The sequence below is a fragment of the Neolamprologus multifasciatus genome, chromosome 3, assembly GCF_963576455.1.
Source record: "Neolamprologus multifasciatus chromosome 3, fNeoMul1.2, whole genome shotgun sequence".
Classification (NCBI taxonomy): Eukaryota; Metazoa; Chordata; class Actinopteri; order Cichliformes; family Cichlidae; genus Neolamprologus; species Neolamprologus multifasciatus.
The window spans coordinates 47,080,060-47,099,858 of record NC_140441.1 but is presented as its reverse complement, the minus strand read 5'-3'; the positions used below and the strand labels follow the sequence as shown (position 1 = coordinate 47,099,858).

Below are 19,799 nucleotides of genomic sequence, written 5' to 3'. Positions count from 1 at the left end.
TTTATTGAAACTTTTAATTTACATGGCAAGACTCGGTCAAAAAACTGTGTTGCTTCCAGCTTATCCGACTCCCCAACTACGTAATTACAGTGTGCCGGAAGCCCAAAATACTAAAAAGCGCATTAGAATGTCGCACTTCTATATTCTATACCTTTAACAAAACAGTATTTTGAAATTAACTAGAAATGATATTCTTTACATCAAACATGTATATTTCTCCTCTAATCATTTTACCAGTACCAATAAAATTAACCTTTAATTGGCTCTTACAGGGAGGGTTCCCGATGGTTAGAGAAAAATGCAATCGCATGGCAGGATGCTGTAAGCAGACCAAACTTCAGTCAGGAGAACAACTGAGATAATCCATCCACAATACGAGGTTATTCATTAATGTACTGCTGCATGGGCTGGGCTGTAGTTACATGTAAGGTTTTAAAAACTGAGCTTTAAAATGGTTTCAAACAGTGGTTAAAAAACCCGAAAAAAAACAAAACGAGAGAAGCCGACAGTGATCGCCGACTGTTTTTAGGGGCTTGTTCAGATTAAATAGAACAAGATACAAAGCATTAAAACATGTTAAAAACACAACAGCCTTATTAAACGCAGAGTAGTTTGGACCTGGAAGCAGGATTCAACATGTCATCACTTAAAGACCGGATAGAGTCGCAACTAATATCCACATAACAACACTAAAAGTTGTTCATTGGTTGTTACCCACTGACCCAGGATCACTGTCTCCATTTGATTTCCAGCTGTTTCCCAGTTCAATGTCATCCTTGGCTGGTTTCTTGTTGGGCATTAGGTTGTCATCAGAGGGGTTCTGGTTGTAGTTTCCGCACATGCCACACACCTGGAGAAGAGGCCAGTGGAACAAGGTTATTGCAATGTTTCTGTAATATACAGCAGAGCAGCTACTACAAGCAGCCATAACTAGCATACACAATTTGTAATTTTTAATTTTCTCATGGGACTTGACATTGAAAGAGTTGTGATGCAGACACTAGAAAACATGGTCTTAATTTCTGATACCTTATCAAAATATTCTCCTGGAACAGTGATCTCAACGTGATGGACTCCGTCAAATTTCACCTGTAGACCAAAGTTTGTGTCCAGCAGACTATAGGCTCCACTGGTTATCACTTTAGCTCCAGCCAAGTCAATGGAAACTGGGCTTTTCACCCGCTGTCCGTTCAACTGAGCACAGAAAAGTGAAATCATGTCAGCTGCTGATTGTTTCAGTATGGCGTAGTTCCTCTATAAACTATGTCACATACCAGAACTCTGCGGCTCTTTTGCAGTTCAATAACAGTGCCAGGGTACAGGGTGACTTTCACAGAGCGAACATATGATGCCTCTGGTTGACCACGTTCCTCATTCTTAGCCACTATGTTGAAGGGAATGACTTGGGTGGCGTTGCACACCTTTAAAATAGTGTATATTTCGTTTTAAAAGACAAAACAGCACCACAGGAATATCTGTTGTGTACAAAGTAAGTTAAACTCTTCCCATACCTCCACCAGAGTATATGTGCAAGTTCCCATGAACGTATGCATCACACCATCAAAAGTGTAGTAGTGCGGATCTCCAGCTACATGACACACTCCTTTACCTGAGGTCGGATATGAGACTCGGTAAAAGGGCAAAAACATACACTGACACAGCTTTAGGTGACGTGAACATGTAATTATCCAGCCCTTCGTTCAGTTTACCTGTAGAATGACAGCCTAGTACTCCTTCCACCACTTTGCACTCCTGTGCAGGGCTGCACTGCCAAGACTCACAGCTGATGTTGTTGTTTCCAGCACACTTGCATTGCTCTGAGCAGTCAGCCTTTGTGAACCAAGCGTCTCCAACCTAAACATATACCAAAAAAGTTTAATACACACTTACATAAAACACATTTTCTTGCAAAAAGGAAAATCTCCCACTGCACACCCACCGGCCTGTATTTCCCATCACCATCAGTGCATCCACACTGGCTGATTGGGACACATTTGTCTCCGCTGAGGATGAGGCCAGTGTCACAGATGCAGCCCTCCACACAGGGAAGATCACAAGAGCCGCCGTGTCCTGCAGGGTTCTGACAGCTCGGCTGAGGACATGCAGGGCCGCATGAGGTGTAATGACTGCCTGGGGGGCACTTCAGAGCTGGAGGGAGTCAAGCAATTTTTAGGGTTGTTTGTAAAAATGCACAACAGTTGTTACATAGCTATAAACAAAAAGAAGGTTGTATTTGTCTACAGGAAACATGTTACAGCAAAACTCATAAAGTTTGTGTACGTCATTTCTTTTTGAACCATTGTTGGCCCCTAACTCAGAAGAGGGACAGTTTTGGTGCTCGCAGTGGAATTATCTAAACGTTGTGAGAGATGTAACCTAGTGAAAGTGAAACGAATGAGAGTATATAGTTTAAACTGGGATATTTTTCTGAAAAAACAAACAAATATTGGTAAATTTTCTTGAAATCTGGGAGGCTCTGGAATGTCCACTATATGTTTCTGTGGACCAATAAACCTTTGTGTTTCCCATAAAGCAGCATAAAAGCATTATTCCTTAGCACTTAAAAATCAAGCTTATGTAACCTTTGTTAAACAGCAGACACTGCAGTTTTAAATGGAAATATAAACTACGTACTATAATGTCACTAGTAGTAAAGAAAGTGGAAGATGACCTGGGTGTGTTGGACAAATCATGGGGATTTTCTTACTTTATACTCAACTTTTTATATTTAAAGGGATCATTTTGTCACGCTCAAAATGAAGGCACTGATTTCTCAGGGAAACATCTAATACTGTTATTATTACTTTAGTAATACGTTTGGTAGCAATGGAAAAAGTATTACTTAAGATCCTTTTTTTCTCTACACACACAAAGAAAAACTGGACTCACGACAGAAGGTGTTCGTCCTCCATTCGATGGGGACTCCTGCAGCAGCACACATGTCGGCGTAGGTCTCTATGGCCTGGCACAGAGCCACGGTCTCACCTCCAGTGGCACACATGTCGAATACACAACTCTCAAAGTAGGGCTCAGGGGATACAACAGAGTGGCAGGGCTTAAAGATTCCTGAGGTTAAGATCAAAGATAGAACAAAGTGTAGTTGAAGCGACTGCTTGGGGATGATTTTCACCACATTGTCTAGCCTAACAGTGATATATATCAGAGAGGCCAGCCAAAAAGTTTAAGGTAAATGTAAAGATTGTTTAATATATGTGAGACATATACAAAGTGGGAAAAAGGCATGAAGGGCTTACTTCAGCTAACAGCACATATCTATATTTCACATCACCAAACCAATTGGTTGTTTTACTGCATATATACGTCATATCATTTCCCAAGCATCACTTCCACAGTTCCTGGCTTGTGCTGAGCGCCATATTTTGTCTACAAGGGTGCTGAAGTCATCAAATGTCAGTGCTTAATAAGATTATGTACACTCTGTAAACCAGCATATTGTTTCAGTGGAGGAGTTTGTGTGTTCTAGTCACCTGCTTGTGACAATACAAAGCATCATATAAGAATCAGTCTATTTAATATTTACAGGCATCCAACAGGTACCTGCGGGCCAAATGGAGTGAAAGGCAGTAGATGAAAAAGGAGGAGTTTGGTGAGGCCATTAAAATGGCAAACGATCCTCAATCCTACAGTCAGGTCCTTTGTAATGGAAGCAGAGTCTGTGCACCAACTATAAGGGATCACATTTCTCACCCTCCCTGGGAAAATCAGTAGTAGGCTGCCAGGGGCGCCCTTTCTCACTGATTCTGTTCATAGCTTTTATGTAAAGAATATCTCGGCACAGCCAAGTAGTGAAGGCGGTCCATTTGGTGGCATCAGGATTCCATCTTTGCCTTTTGTTTTTGTTGTTCATCGCATGGTGAGCTCCAGCTTCCACTGGAACGTTTCGCAGCTGAGTGTGAAGCGAGAAGCTCCAAGTCCAAGACCAAAGGTGGAGCACTCACTCCAGGTCAGGGATGAGTTCAGGGGTCTTGGGATCTTGTATTATTGTAGGGTCTACCTTTCAATATAAAGTGCCTTGAGGCAACTGTTATTGTGATTTGTGGCTGTACAAATAAAATAAAATTTAATTGAGTAAGGGAAGAGTGGCATGTCAGATTTGACAGACGGATTGGGATAGCATCTTGGTAATCTATGATCCTTCCCTGACCTACGGTTCAGAGCTCTGGGTAGCGACCAAAAAAAATGAGGTCATGTACATAAGCGGCCTTCGAAGGGTGGCTGGGCTCCCAGATAGGGTGAAGAGCTTGGAGTAGAGTGGCAGCTCCTCCACATTCAAAGGAGCCAATTAGGTGGTTCGGGCATTGACTAGGATGCCATCTGGACACATTTGAGTTAAGGTATTCTGTGATTGAAGGAGGCGGGTCAGTTCCAGGACTTGTTGGAGTGAGAGATCGCTGGAAATATAACTTATTATTGTCACAAGAGCTAACTAGGATGAGGAAAGTCTGGGCTTGTCTCCTTAAACTACTGCCCCCAGGACCATAGATAGATAGATAGATTTCATACCGTTGGGATCAGTGATCATGCCACAGCTGGTAGGCTTCGTGGCCTCTTCCTCCACCTTTGCATCACAATCTTCTTCTTCTGTACCATCAGTACAGCTGAGAGGAAATGGGAGAATTCATTGCAATGGAGTCAACATGTTTGTGTTTGGTAATTCTAAGGCTAAGATTAGCAGGAGACTGGTGACATGTATAGGACAATTTTTGAGAAGAACTTGAAAAGTTTAATAGCGATATTTAATGCAGATGTAGCAGTCAAAGCTGAATGACAATGAAATAAAGGAACTTAGGAATAAAGTGGGATCAACAATTCTTGTATCGACATAATGATGAAGAAATGAAAATGTACAAATAGATAAAATTAAAGGTCTTATATTCTGTTTTCTGTAATGTGACTCACTTGGGATCTGAGTCAGCAACCTGCCAGCTGTCTCCTAGCTCATTGGTGTTAGCAGCTGGTGTGTTATCTGGTTTCAAGTTGTCATCGTTAGGGTTCCCATTGAAATTTCCTGTGGGGACAACAGATATTCAAAATCACTCTATTTTAATTAGTCAAATCAATCATTAGTCAAGTTTTATTCATTTAGTAAGGAACAACAGCAAATAATTGCACTGGCTCTTACCACACATCCCACAGAGTAGGCCATTGTAGGAAGTTGGCAAAGTGACATCAGCATGATGGTTTCCATCAAAACGCACCCTCAGATTAAAAGATGTTTCTAAGACAACAAACTTTCCACTCAAGTAGATCTTAACTCCCCTGATGGAGGTAACAGGTAGAACAACCGCAGTGCCATTGACCTGACAACAGCCAGAGATCACAATATTATTGCCAGAAAAACACAGCTTATTATGTGTACTTGTTCTTTGTTCCTCTACAGTAGACTTTTCCTTTAAATCAACCATCTTTATATACAAATGCAGTTTGGACAGTTTCCACCTTCTACTGAGACGAGGCTGAATCTGTTATTAAAACACATGTTAGGAAAACACATTCAGTAAAGAGGCTCCTATAAATATAGCTTTGTTATACTTGCCTTCTGTTGCATTAAATTTGGTGGAGAACTAGTTGAATTTTTTAAAAATTGTGTTTTATTTTGACTGCTGCAGAGTATAAAAATCTCAAATCTGATTATGAAGAGATTTAAAGAAAATCTTACAAGTGGTTATTGTTTCAATAGGCCTAGGCTGTACATATTGGCCTTAAAATTATTCAGTTGGTAGTAAATAAAATGGGTAAAATCACTAAGATAGCAAACAGAGATACTGTTTATTGTATGAGTGATTGGAAGAACCCTCTGCCTACCTGGACCGTGCGTCCCTTGCCAAGGATGACAGTGATACCATTCACATTGATCACCACAGCCCTCACGTAGGAAACCTTCTTATTACTTCCTCTGTGCTCATTCTGGGTATGGACCATGAAATGTGGCAAGTCAGAGGAGACATTGCAGGGTTTGGTCAAGGTGTAGGAGCATGAACCCATGTAATGGTGAGTACGTTTATCAAAGGTTATGTAGTGAGGATCACCAGAAACTGAGCAGATACCATTTCCTGAACAAAGAAGGCAGGGAGTTACTTTATCATTTACCATGATGAGCAAAACAAATGCAGATTTCAGTGGAACTATATAAGATGGATAATGCGCTGAAATGTCAGATGTGTTAAATGAAATAATAATCTTTAGATGTATGTGAAGCTGTGTGATTAATATACCGATAGGGTGGCATTCATATTCTCCATCTTGTAGTTGGCAGCTCTCAGTAGTTGGGTTACAGCTGGTGTTATGACACTGTAGCAGACCTCCACTGTGACACATACACTTTTGTTCACAACCCTCCAAGTACCAGTCATCACCCACCTGACAAATGTACACGCAATGCAAAAAACAATCAAAATTTTGTCATGTAATTCTCTCTTATACATCACACGAATATAAAGATCTAAATGATAAATATACATTTGGATGCAAACCAGGGATTCTGTATGCCACTAACTAATTAGGCCAACCTATACTAATTTATTTATTGATTTTGGACTTGCTAATTGTGGTGGCACCAGTATGTAAATGCTCTGACATAAATACAAATGCTACAACACCAGTGTCTTTTAAAGTCAGGTAAAATACAGTATAATAAATATAATCTGTGCTTGATGAGTTGAAAGTAAAAATCTTTGTTGTAAAACCAATATTTGTGTGCCAGTTCACTGCAGTCTATGCACCCTTAATTTAGTTGAGTTTTAATTTCTTTTGTACTGTAGGGTCTTTGTGTCTTTTGGCGTCTTTCCTGTTGAAGTTATAAAGAGAACTGAAAATGATGTTAGCATGAGCTTAGCACATTTTAAAGGTAAATGGAATATGGTTTTAATTGTTTGGAGGCTGTTTCCACTTACAGGGTGATAGCTTCCACTGGGGTCCACACAACCACAGTCTCTCAGTTCCACACATTTGTCATCACTGAGAATGAAGCCAGGGTTACACTCACAACCCTCCACACACACTTCCTCACAGCCAGGCGGTCCCACCACACCAAGACATGTCTCAGGACATGAACTCACACAAAGGGAGTAGGAGCTATTGGGAGGACAGGTCAGAGCTGTGTGGACAAACATAGGGATGAACAATAATGAGAGGGAACAATGGTGGACAAATGGTAACAGAGAAGGGAGTGGGGAGTAGGATGATTCAAAGACAGGGCATCTACGTATCTCATATTGATTTAACTCAGTGTCATAAATGAAAACAAGGACAATATTAACTGCATTGAATATTTTACATTGGTTTCAGCATTGTGCACTGTATCTTAAACTCTCCTCCCTATACAATTATAAATATGATTATAAGTTCAATTATAATGTTGCTGAGCAGGATGTAATATATCTTAGTTATATTTACAGGTGGAGACAACTTCCAAATGGAGAAGCTATGGCATGCACCCCATTTAAAAGGGAAAATGCTGAAGGCTCATGTTTCCAACATGAAAAGGTATTATTCAAGGCTTTATTCATTTATGCTTCAGAATGGGGCTTATCAAGCCAATGGGTGATGTCACTGTGACTATGTTTTATATATACTTTATGATGTTCACAAAGAACAGCTGATATTATTATTATTAAACTATCATATATCATTTAGATATATTTGGTATATCTCAGATTCAAACTTACGGCAGAAGTCTGGAGTTCTCCATTGGTAGACTTTGGCTCCAGCACTATGACATGCGTCAGTGTAGGCCTGGAGCTGGTCACACAGCACGTGCTGCTGGCCGTTGAACTGACACATGTCATACACACAGCTTTGGAAGAATGGAGTGGGATTAACTACACTGATGCACTCCCTGTAACAGAGAAAAACACTCACTTAGCTTAAGGTAGACCCTGCAATAATACCTACAGAGAAAACCCAACAATCATATCACTCCCTATGAGCAAGCACTTTGGCGACAGTGGGAAGGAAAAACTCCTTTTAACGGGAAGAAACCTCTGGCAAAACCATTCCCATGGAAGGACAGCCATCTGCCGCTACCGGTTGAGGTGGAAGAAGGTAAGCAGGACAAAAGAGAAGCGCAGAGAGAAGGTGGTCAAGGATTCCAGAGAGTGGAGTGGTTGAGTTCGGAAAATTACGAGGGAATGGTGGCAGAAGGCATCAAAGCAAATTTCAGACAACGAAAGATCTTAATAGATGAATGAGGAGACTCCCTGATCGAGTGGCAACGTGGTTCGACTGGTGTGGAGGCTGGATGGATGCATGTCTGTATTTTAAGACATCAGGCAATGGCTTGACGGCTCGTAAAAGCTTTTACTGCTGTGTTTGAAAATGATCGATATGGAGACAAAGACTGGCAATACGGTGTCAGGAATGTGCATTGATACATTTTGTGAACGATAGATAGATGCATGGACCCTGGCATCCAAGTTATTGTGGAAAGAGGGAAGAGAAACTGGCTTCCAGGTGCCAAAAAGCACACTGCTGCATTTTGCTGAGGAGAGATAGAGGGAAGAAAAGCTTGCTACTGCAAATGAAGGAAAAGAACCTGGCATCCCGGTGCAAGATGTATGCTGGCGAATTTGAAAATGACGGACAGAGAAATAGAACCTGGGATACCATTGCAAAAAGCATTCTGCTGGATTTGTAATGGAGAAAAAGAGAAAGAGAACATGGCATCCCAGTGCTAAAAGCCTGCTGCTGCATTTGTACAGGAGGAACAGAGAAAGAAACCCAGAATCCCGGGCCCAAAATCTTGCTGGTACATTTGAAAAGGAGGGACAGAGAAAGAGAACCTTGCATTCCAGTGCCAAAAAACATGCTGCTGCATTTTTGTGAAAAAGGGAGGGAGGGAAGAGGAACTGGCAACCCGGTGCTAAAAGCTTGCTCCTGCATTTGTGAAGGAGAGATAGAGAAAGAAAGCCTGACATCCTAGTGCCAAGAAGCATGCTGCTGCATTTTGCGAGGGAGAGACAGAAGGGAAGGGAAACTGGAATCTCCTTGGTAGAAAACCTTGTTGATGCATTTGCAAATGAGGAATAATAACTTTGCATCCTGGTGCCAAAAGCTCACTGTTGCATTTGCAAAGGAGGGATATAGAAAGAACCTGGCATCCCAGGTTTTTTGCAACGATAGATGGAGATAAACTGGCAAGTCATTGGTAAAAACTTGCTGCTGCGTTTGAGAATGAGGGACAAAGAACAAAACTGGCATCCCAGTGCCAGAAGGGTTCATTACAGCATTACAGTAATATTATTGAAAAGATTTACTCATAATTTACAGGTCAGTTGGGTGATTACCAGGCATGCTGCCATCTATTTCATGATTTTATAAGGTCAGGAAAAAAACATTGTAAAATCCCAGGAATCCCATCAGTTTAACCAAGTCGATAACCAAAAGTGGAGGGGTTGTGAATTCTTACCGGAAGGGTCCAGTAGGGTCTGTAATTTTACCACATTTCTCTGGTTTTACAACTTCAGCTTCCAAGTTGGGGTCACAGTCTGGATCAGGCTTTGTTCCTGGGGTACATCTGGTCAATACAAATACAAAACACAGTTACATCCTCTTCAGTTTGTGAGAAAGAATCTGACAGTAAGGTAACAAAAGACATAACCAGAAGAAATCCAAAAGACAGAAAGATAGATATGTTTGAACTCACGAGTCATCTTCATCGTCTTTGGTCTGCCAGCTGTTCCCAAAGTCATTACTATTTCCTGCCACAGTGCCATCTGGTTTAGTGAAGTCATTGTCTGGGTTCCCATCATAGTCACCACAAAGGCCACACATTTGGTCATGGTAGGAGCTGGTAGGACAAAGTCAAGGCAGGATATGTAGGATTAAAATAAGACAAGCTTAAGAATATTTGCAATGTTTAATAAGGTGTTGCTTGGCCTTTTATTGTAATTATAAAGTATATAGTATATATTAAAAGTTGCATATGTCCACAATATACACACAAATGGACTGCTATGTTTTTTTTAACGTTTTTTCAACATAGATAAAACAACTGGTGACGTTCAGCAGTTTAGATCGTTATCTATCAGAGTTTCTTCAGATCGTTAGGTTATGGTTGCATCGGAGGAAAGTGGTCATCAAAAACAGAATGATGGGGCAATGGAGACAGTGGTCAGGTGTATTGTATGAATGTGTGAAGCAAATAAAAAGAAGTTCTACAATATCAAAATACTTCAAACCAATATTTATACTAACCTGGGAACTGAGATCTGGGCATAATGGTTTCCATCCCAACGCACCCTCAGGCCAAAGGATGTTTGAAGCGTGATGAACTGACCAGCAAGACTAATAGACATGAGAGGAGAGGGGGAGTGGGGCAGAGCCACCCGTACTCCGTTCACCTGATTCAGTGATGAAGAAAAAGATGTTAAGAATATAAGAACATAAAGATGTTAAACAGACTGTGTAAATGTCTAATTGGTGGACAGGTCAGGGAGTATAAAAGTACAAAGAGTGTGGAATGTGCAGTATATCAGGCAAAAACAGACTTTGTATAGTTTTAAAAAGCAAGAAAGATATTGCTTTATGCCTATCACACTGTGTTATCTTTGGCATAGATTCAACTGACAAAATGGGAAAAATCTGTTTTGTTTTTTTTACATGCTGTTAGCAACAAAGTAACAAAATATATAATTTGAGTTCTTTGCTAAAATGTCAGTTATGTGTAGACATAAGACATCCATGGTGATGATACAACTAGTGTGTGGGATGTCTATTGGCACACATTTTACTTAAAGATGGGAAATACAAGAGATAGTAATTCATTCATATACTGACCAGTGTTCTACTGCTCTTCATCAGGGTCACAGTAATTCCATCCACTGTCACATATAGCTTCCTCAGGTATGACACTCCTGCAACTCCTCTCTCTTCATTCTTTGCTTCCACAGAGAACCAAGGGCCTGCACAGGGAAGACCACGACAATCAGGAATATTGTGTGTTTATATTAAAGGTGAATATTGGCAGATATTGGCATTAACATACAAACCACCACTGACATTCAGTGTCTTCTTTTTGCAGCAAACGTGAATGAAAACAACATCTGTCATGCTTTGCGATTAAAATAATAAATGAGTAAATTTAAACTTTAATTTGTGCGTGTGGTGTGGCAAGACTAGAACAGGTGCAATGAAACCCAAACATCTTAATGAATAAATGTCTCAAAATAGTTTGTACCTGTGCTGTTCCTACAGGTTCTGGCCAGTGTGTAAGTACAGGTTCCCATGAAGCTGTAGAACTTCTTGTCAAAGGTGTTATAGTGTGGATCCCCAGAAACTACACAATCCTGAAAGCCTGAGAGAGGGAAAAACATCAGGAACATCAGACTGAAACACAGATGAAGCCACTGTAGAACAATTACCTAATAACAGTGCAGTTCACTGTTGCTTTGGACTTATACTGGCATTAAAATAGATGCAAAGAATATATCATTTCCTGACTAGACAAAAATTTTCTGCAACTCTGTGATTTTGTATTATAAAGAAATGCATGTAACAAGTGTTGTTATCGACAAACTGTACAGAAGAGAGCAAAAGAAACATAACAGCAACACACACATAAATATTTCACTGTTATTGAAAGTAAAATACACCTCTGGGTTGTGCTTCTCTATCTTCCATTACTCAGTCTAATTATGTATATTAGAGCAGGGATAGAAAATGCTAGTTTGAGGACTTTGAGACAAAGTCTACAACATCACGTCAAACACAGTTGCAAAACTTTTCAGGTTGGCAGTCCAACCCATGAGATCTGGAAACCTACTTAGAATATAATGGCTACAGCTTTGCTGTGTTTTTTTATGTGTGAACATTACAAACATACTCGTAGGATAGCAGCCCAGCTCTCCATCCTGAAGTTTACATTCATGCATTGGGGGGCATTCAGAGGCTTCGCAGGTAATTCCAGCTGCACCACACAAACATTTTCGCTTGCAGTCTTCCTCAAAAAACTCCTCTCCAGGCTGACAAACAGACAACAAAATTGTTAATTAAGCATAGCAGGCACATATGATTCTTTGCAGATCATTTTATGCATGTATGTATGAAAATGTTCTTTTAGTGAGGGCATAAAGAGACTGCAAGTGACCTGACTTGAAATACAAAGGACCAAATGATTCACTGCCGGCCTATCAGACCCACTTCACCATACCTCATAATACTGGCCGTTCGTGTGGTTGCAGCCACACATGTTCTCCTTAATGCACTTGCCAGCACTCAGGACATAGCTGGGATCACACACACAGGACTCAGAGCAGGGACCAGAGCAGGAGGGGGGTTTTCCAAAGCATGTTTCCTGACAAGGATCTGCACAAGGTTCGTAGTGGCTGTTTGGGGGACAGCTCAGTGCTAAGCAGACCACAAGAGGTTGAAGTTAGTGATAGGAAACAAAAGTATGTGCTGGTTAAAATGTAAAATGACAGCTTTTCACAAGAAAAGAGATACGTCTTTGGCACTTCCAGCTGTGTTGTCTTCCGTGTAACTAGATTGTTTGAGTTTGGTGGTAACCCAGTCTCCTGCAGCCTCTTGGCATATGTTGTCTGCCCAACTAGGTATGCTAAAGCAGCACTCCCTCAGTTAACTTTAGTGAGTAGGAAGCCCGTATGAAGTACTCTTCCACAAGTCAAAACTGACATAAACTTCTTTGTGTTATTTTCTCCCAACTACTCAGCCAAGCTGATTTTCACCTAATGATGTATCTAAAGATATTTTACTACTAAATTAAATCATTTGTCCTTCCAATACTCACGGCAGAAGGTTTCATTCCTCCATGGTCCAAGGTTGACCCCACGATCTTGGCATTCATTGACATAGGCTTCAATAGCTTCACACAAAATGGGCTTGGCACCATCCAGCTCACACAAGTCAAAGACACAGTCCCTGAAGTAGTTCTGAGAACAAACAATCACTTTGTTACAATGCTTTATATTGTGTGACCACATATTGAAATTATTCCACTATTACTAATATCACATTTTCACCCTGAATGCACACACACATACACAAATACAACAAGCTCAGAATAAGGACCTGTTCCTCATTTGTTTATTATATGTGCACTATCCTCTACATGAACATACATTGGGGTTGACTTTGGGATGGCACACAGCAAAAGGTCCATTTTTGTCCAGCAGAATGCCACAATATCCAGAGCTTTCATACAGTTCCTGTTCTTCTTCATTGCACCCAGGGATGGTAGTGTTGGGTTTCCCATTACATCTGTCAAGACAAACCATCATCTTAAGAACATTTGTCTTTTGTCAATGGTAAATGTTTCTTTACACTTGCATCTCTGCAATACTCACTCTGGATCCATGTTCCAACTGTGTCCAAAGTCATTGGCATTTTCAGCTAAGCTTCCATCTGGTTTGCGGAAGTCATCTTTAGTATCTCCATCATAGTTGCCACACAGGCCACAAAGCTTGTTCTGATAGCTGCAGATTGCAGAAAATGATTGTGTTAGAGTCTTATGCAAGAAAGACAAGCAACTTAGTCAGAACTACATCTCATCTTGAAATTTTGAGTGAGCTGTTTGTGTTGCCCCTGCTAAATTGCTTAAATAAAGTATCCTAGCTGTGCCATTAATTTCTGCCTTTATCACCTTATTACTGTTTACAGTATTTTTAGTTGTATCAGTATGGGTGTACATTTCTGAACTGGTGAATTTTTGATTAAAACACCATTTTATAAGGAAACCATGCATTTGGTCTTCACTCACTCTTTGATTACTTTGATGTCCATGAAGGCGTTTCCATCATATCGAACCGTCACACCAAAGTTCATGGAGACAGTGTAGTGTTTTCCTGATTTGAACACAGAAATACCAGGGGACGGAGACAGTGGCAGATTGACATTGGTCCCATTAACCTGTATGGGAAAATAGGCACAGTACATCAAATCTGGCCAATTATTAGCCAACATTTTTGAATTACCCATGTCACAACATTACTATCTGTAACTGAAAAGAAACGTTCCTTTATCATGCCAATGATGTCTGAACAACTCAGCTCTTTCCCGACATGTCAAACGCAGCTGCCGGCATGACAAGCGAGAGTGGATTGAAGCCAGAGGCATGGATGCCCAAGAAAACAGTAGACCAGAACGATACCCGAATCTTAAATCGCATTGTTCGAGATCTAACAGGGGCTCGCGGTGGCCGCTTGGTCCCAATCCGAGACAAAATGGACGAGTCCTCCTCACTGAAGCTGAGCAAGACCAACGTTGAGCCAAACAGTTCTGCGATACTTTAAACCAGCCTGAGCCACTCCACTTGTTTGAGGCCGAAGAACTTGCACCCTCCATGGATCTTCTTCCTGTCGATATCAGAAAAATCAGCGACGCCGAAGTCAAGACAGCGATCTGACTCCTCAAGACTGGAAAGGCTGCTGGCCTGGACGAGTTCCTCCCCACAATGCTGAAGCACGACGAAACCCAGTTGGATGCCGCCCAGGCCCGAAACGCCTGCTGGTCAACATTGCGTGTACCCTATGAATGGGCAAAAGGCGTTATCACCAAACTTCCCGAAAGGCGATTTGGGTGCCTCATTCTTTTGAATTGGCTACGACGCGCAGTAGACGAACGATTGTGAGAAGAGCTTGCTGGCTTTCGGAATGGCTAGTCATGCATCGAGCACATTTTCACCCTCCGCATGATCATTGAACGAACATTTTTTAGATTAATTTCAACGACTTCAAGAAAGCTTTTGACAGCGTCCACCGGCCAACTCTATGGGCTATCCCACGTCAATATGGAGTCCCCCAGCAGTTTGTAGACGCCTTTTGTGGTCTCTGGTAAATTGTAAATGGCCTGTATTTGTATAGCGCTTTTTTCTCTGCTCCAACTCCCGCTTCTGCGTCCGGACAGATGATTTCTCAACGGATTTCTTCAAGATCAATACCTGCGTTTGCCTTTTCTCTTCCTGTTGGTAATTGACTTAACCATGCAACAATCAGATGACCAAGCTGGCATCGGTGTCCCCTGGCACGAGCAATCTCATCGACTTGGACTTCCTGGACGACATCGCCCTACTGGGCTCGACTACGGAAGACCTCCAAGAGTGGACTGCAGCTTTGTAGAGGGAGGTGAGGAAAGTCGGATTACGAATCAGCGCCAAGAAAACCAAGGTACTCCGAGTTGGCTACACAACTGCCCATATTCCCGTCATAATCAACAAATAATGTGCTGAAAAGTTGGAAAATTTCACATGTCTGGGCAGCATCATCTCGAATGACGGGTTCTCTGATCAAGATGTCAACTTCAGAGCAGGGAAGGCTGCCGGTGTCCTCCGACGTCTCCAATTCAATTCATTTAAATTCAATGTTTTTTATATAGCCCCAAATCACAAAAACAGTAACCTCAAAGTGCTTTATATTGTAAGGTAGACTCTACAATAATACATACAGAGGAAAAAAAACAACAATCATATGACCCCATTGACCAAGCCCTTTGGTGACAGAGGCGTCTTATAACAGGAAGAAGCCTTCGGCAGAACCAGCAAAAGCAAGGCCGACCAAATATCACATGGCGTCGAACGATTATGTATGATCTGAAAACAGTCAACATCGCCTGGGACGAAGCTGAAACATTTGCCCCTGACCGACATCGATGGAGATTGTTAGCTGCCCGATGCGTCGCTCGGCGTAGGAGGAACTAAGTGCTAAGTGTAAGTGCAAGTTTCTTTCCATGGTCAATTGCAGTGGTTTTCAGAAGTGTTCCTGAGCATGTGCAGTGATTTGTACCACAGAATGATGTTTGTTTGTAATGCAGTAGTGCCTGATAACGTGAAAGCGTGATTGGTTTTCACATGCAAAACATCCTGTGTCTTCCTCTCATGTCTTACCTGCACAGTGCCACCTTTGAGAATGGAGATCTTTATCATCTGTGCGTATACATGTACGGCATTCACATAGGAGATGGTCGGCCTGTTATACCGGTTTTCATTGTCAGTATGGACCTCAAAGTAGGGCACAGTTGTGTCATTGCATGGACTAGACATCAGATAGCTGCAGTTGCCCATGAAGTCATATTTGCGTTTGTCAAAGCTGGTGTAGTGTGGATCGCCAGATGCTATGCATGTGGATGTACCTAAAGGAATAATATATGAGAAAATTGTAATTTCCACACTGTCAACTATCAAGTTATACCGACTGACTGTAAAGCACAACACAAGGTGCTCCTTGTGCAGATGTAATTTATTACACTGCATTAAATCAAGTCAACAACAATAAAGTCAACAAACATTATTACCTTTAGGATAACAGCCCGCAACACCATTAACCTCTCGACACTCTTCAGTGGGGTCACAGGAGTTATCAACACATTCCAAAGTGTAGTTCCCTACACAGCGACACAGCTTTGTGCAGCCATCTCCAAATACTATCTCACCAGGCTGGATAAAATGAAAACAATTAGTACTGAGAAAGTATACTGTATGTCTTTAAATGTACACTGTACACAGTACTAACTAGGACATCTGACCTCATAATAGTTATTGTTGTCATCTAAACAACCACACTTGTCCAGTGGCACGCAGTGCCGTCCTTTGAAGACAAAGCCTGGTTTGCAGAAACACCCAGTGATGCAGGAGCCAGAACAGTTGGTAGAGGGTTCCATACATGTAGGAATGCAAGCTGGACCGCACTCTATATACTCTGCGTTAGGAGGACACAGGTCTGGATAGAAAGAAAAAGGATTACTGGAAAATGAGCAGATACTCTTTCAGGAACAAAAAAGGTAGGAAGTTATTATGCAGTCTTAACAAACTCAGTCCAAACTAACAACATCAGTTGAGACAGTGGAGGTTTGGAGCGCCTGTTGCTAAAATGACTGCATTTATTTACTGCATTTCGAGGACCAGTCGGATAAAGCACTTGACACTATAATCCACATCCATGCATTCATGCAGCTATTTCTATGTGAAGCTGTGTGATTAACATACCCAGAGGGTGGCATTCATATTCTCCATCTTGTAGTTGGCAGCTCTCAGTAGTTGGGTTACAGCTGGTGTTATGACACTGTAGCAGACCTCCACTGTGACACATACACTTTTGTTCACAACCCTCCAAGTACCAGTCATCGCCCACCTGACAAATGTACACAGAATGCAAAAAACAATCAAACTTTTGTCATGTAATTCTCTCTTGTACATCACGCGAATATAAAGATCTAAATGATAAATATACATTTGGATGCAAACCAGGGATTCTGTATGCCACTAACTAATTAGGCCAACCTACACTCATTTATTTATCGATTTTGGGCTTGCTAATTGTGGTGGCACCAGTATATAAATGCTCTGACATAAATACAAATGCTATAACACCAGTGTCTTTTAAAGTCAGGTAAAATACAGTATAATAAATATAATCTGTGCTTGATAAGTTGAAAGTAAAAATCTTTCTTGTAAAACCAATATTTGTGTGGCAACAGTTCACTGCAGTCTATGCACCCTTAATTTAGTTGAGTTTTAATTTCTTTTGTACTGTAGGGTCTTTGTGTCTTTTGGCGTCTTTCCTGTTGAAGTTATAAAGAGAACTGAAAATGATGTTAGCATGAGCTTAGCACATTTTAAAGGTAAATGGAATATGGTTTTAATTGTTTGGAGGCTGTTTCCACTTACAGGGTGATAGCTTCCACTGGGGTCCACACAACCACAGTCTCTCAGCTCCACACATTTGTCATCACTGAGAATGAAGCCAGGGTTACACTCACAACCCTCCACACACACTTCCTCACAGCCAGGTGGTCCCACCACACCAAGACATGTCTCAGGACATGAACTCACACAAAGGGAGTAGGAGCTATTGGGAGGACAGGTCAGAGCTGTGTGGACAAACACAGGAATGAACAATAATGAGAGGGAACAATGGTGGACAAATGGCAACAGAGAAGGGAGGGGGGAGCAGGATGATTCAATGACAGGGCATCTACGTATTTCATATTGATTTAACTATATGACTATTTTGATGTCACTGTGACTATGTTTTATAGATACTTAATGATGTTCACAAAGAACAGCTGTTATTATTATTGTTAAACTATCATATATCATTTAGATATATTTGGTATATCTCAGATTCAAACTTACGGCAGAAGTCTGGAGTTCTCCATTGGTAGACTTTGGCTCCAGCACTATGACATGCGTCAGTGTAGGCCTGGAGCTGGTCACACAGCACGTGCTGCTGGCCGTTGAACTGACACATGTCATACACACAGCTTTGGAAGAATGGAGTGGGATTAACTACACTGATGCACTCCCTGTAACAGAGAAAAACACTCACTTAGCTTAGGTAGGAAAAGGCAGAGGCTCATATATTCTGAAAATCTGAGTTCGAACAAACAAACAAGCTACATTTGGTGGTGAAACAGTCAACAACTGTTGCATAGGTTTAGCAACAATTCACTAGCTGGGGCCAGTGAATAAAGGTGAATGGCTTAAATATGAATTGAACTGAGCTTTAGGGAAGGCCGCAGAGGGGACTGGCGCCTCCCGGGCCTGGCAGATCCCCAAAGAAGGCATCCCCTAGAAGCAGCAATAACTGTGCATTGTCAAGGTGAAAGACCTCTGCAGTAATAATTCAATTTTTCAATTCAATTTATTTATACAGCCCCAAATCACAACAACAATCGCCTCAAGGCGCTTTATATGTAAGGTAGACCCTGCAATAATACCTACAGAGAAAACCCAACAATCATATGACTCCCTATGAGCAAGCACTTTGGCGACAGTGGGACGGAAAAACTCCTTTTAACGGGAAGAAACCTCTGGCAAAACCATTCCCATGGAAGGATAGCCATCTGCCGCTACCGGTTGAGGTGGAAGAAGGAAAGCAGGACAAAAGAGAAGCGCAGAGAGAAGGTGGTCAAGTATTCCACAGAGTGGAGTGGTTGAGTTCAGAAAATTACGAAGGAATGGTGGCAGAAGACATCAAAGCAAATTTCAGACAATGAAAGATCTTAATAGATGAATGAGGAGAACCCCTGATCGAGTGGCTACGTGGCTTGACTGGTGTGGAGGCTGGATGGATGCATGTCTGTATTTTACGACATCAGGCAATGGCTAACGGCTCGTAAAAGCTTTTACTGCTGTGTTTGAAAATGATCGATATGGAGACAAAGACTGGCAATACGGTGTCAGGAATGTGCATTGTTACATTTTGTGAAAGATAGATAGATGCATGGACCCTGGCATTCAAGTTATTGGGGAAAGCTTGCTGCTACATTTGTGAAAGAAGGATAGAGGGAAGAGAAACTGGCTTCCAGGTGCCAAAGAGCAGGCTGCTGCATTTTGCTCAGGAGAGATAGAGGGAAGAAAAGCTTGCTACTGCAAATGAAGGTAAAGAACCTGGCATCCCGGTGCCAGATGTATGCTGGCAAATTTGAAAAAGACGGACAGAGAAATAGAACCTGTGATACCATTGCAAAAAGCATGCTGCTGGATTTGTAAAGGAGGGACAGAGAAAGAGAACATGGCATCCCAGTGCTAAAAGCCTGCTGCTTCATTTGTACAGGAGGAACAGAGAAAGAAACCCAGAATCCCGGGCCCAAAAGCTTGCTGGTACATTTGAAAAGGAGGGACAGAGAAAGAGAACCTGGCATTCCAGTGCCAAAAAACATGCTGCTGCATTTTTGTGAAAAAGGGAGGGAGGGAAGAGGAACTGGCAACCCAGTGCTAAAAGCTTGCTCCTGCATTTGTGAAGGAGGGATAGAGAAGGATAGCCTGACATCCTAGTGCCAAGAAGCATGCTGCTGCATTTTGCGAGGGAGGGAAAGAGGGGAAGGGA

General features: G+C 41.6%; 1 protein-coding gene across 1 annotated transcript in view; it reads right to left on the bottom strand.

Annotated features, from left to right (window-relative positions):
• The window catches only part of zanl (zonadhesin, like), a 96,703-nt gene that overhangs the window by 8,939 nt on the left and 67,965 nt on the right, over positions 1–19,799 (bottom strand). The window contains 31 exon segments of the mRNA XM_085154205.1: positions 723–850; positions 1,030–1,194; positions 1,275–1,421; positions 1,512–1,609; positions 1,710–1,854; positions 1,940–2,148; positions 2,890–3,066; positions 4,525–4,619; positions 4,921–5,029; positions 5,144–5,321; positions 5,827–6,074; positions 6,237–6,381; positions 6,915–7,117; positions 7,689–7,858; positions 9,428–9,535; positions 9,665–9,808; positions 10,216–10,361; positions 10,798–10,922; positions 11,198–11,314; positions 11,843–11,981; positions 12,170–12,366; positions 12,767–12,908; positions 13,098–13,236; positions 13,323–13,451; positions 13,736–13,884; positions 15,857–16,101; positions 16,264–16,405; positions 16,495–16,688; positions 16,955–17,099; positions 17,636–17,838; positions 18,104–18,273. Coding sequence (XP_085010331.1) covers positions 723–850; positions 1,030–1,194; positions 1,275–1,421; positions 1,512–1,609; positions 1,710–1,854; positions 1,940–2,148; positions 2,890–3,066; positions 4,525–4,619; positions 4,921–5,029; positions 5,144–5,321; positions 5,827–6,074; positions 6,237–6,381; positions 6,915–7,117; positions 7,689–7,858; positions 9,428–9,535; positions 9,665–9,808; positions 10,216–10,361; positions 10,798–10,922; positions 11,198–11,314; positions 11,843–11,981; positions 12,170–12,366; positions 12,767–12,908; positions 13,098–13,236; positions 13,323–13,451; positions 13,736–13,884; positions 15,857–16,101; positions 16,264–16,405; positions 16,495–16,688; positions 16,955–17,099; positions 17,636–17,838; positions 18,104–18,273 — 4,851 coding nt within the window.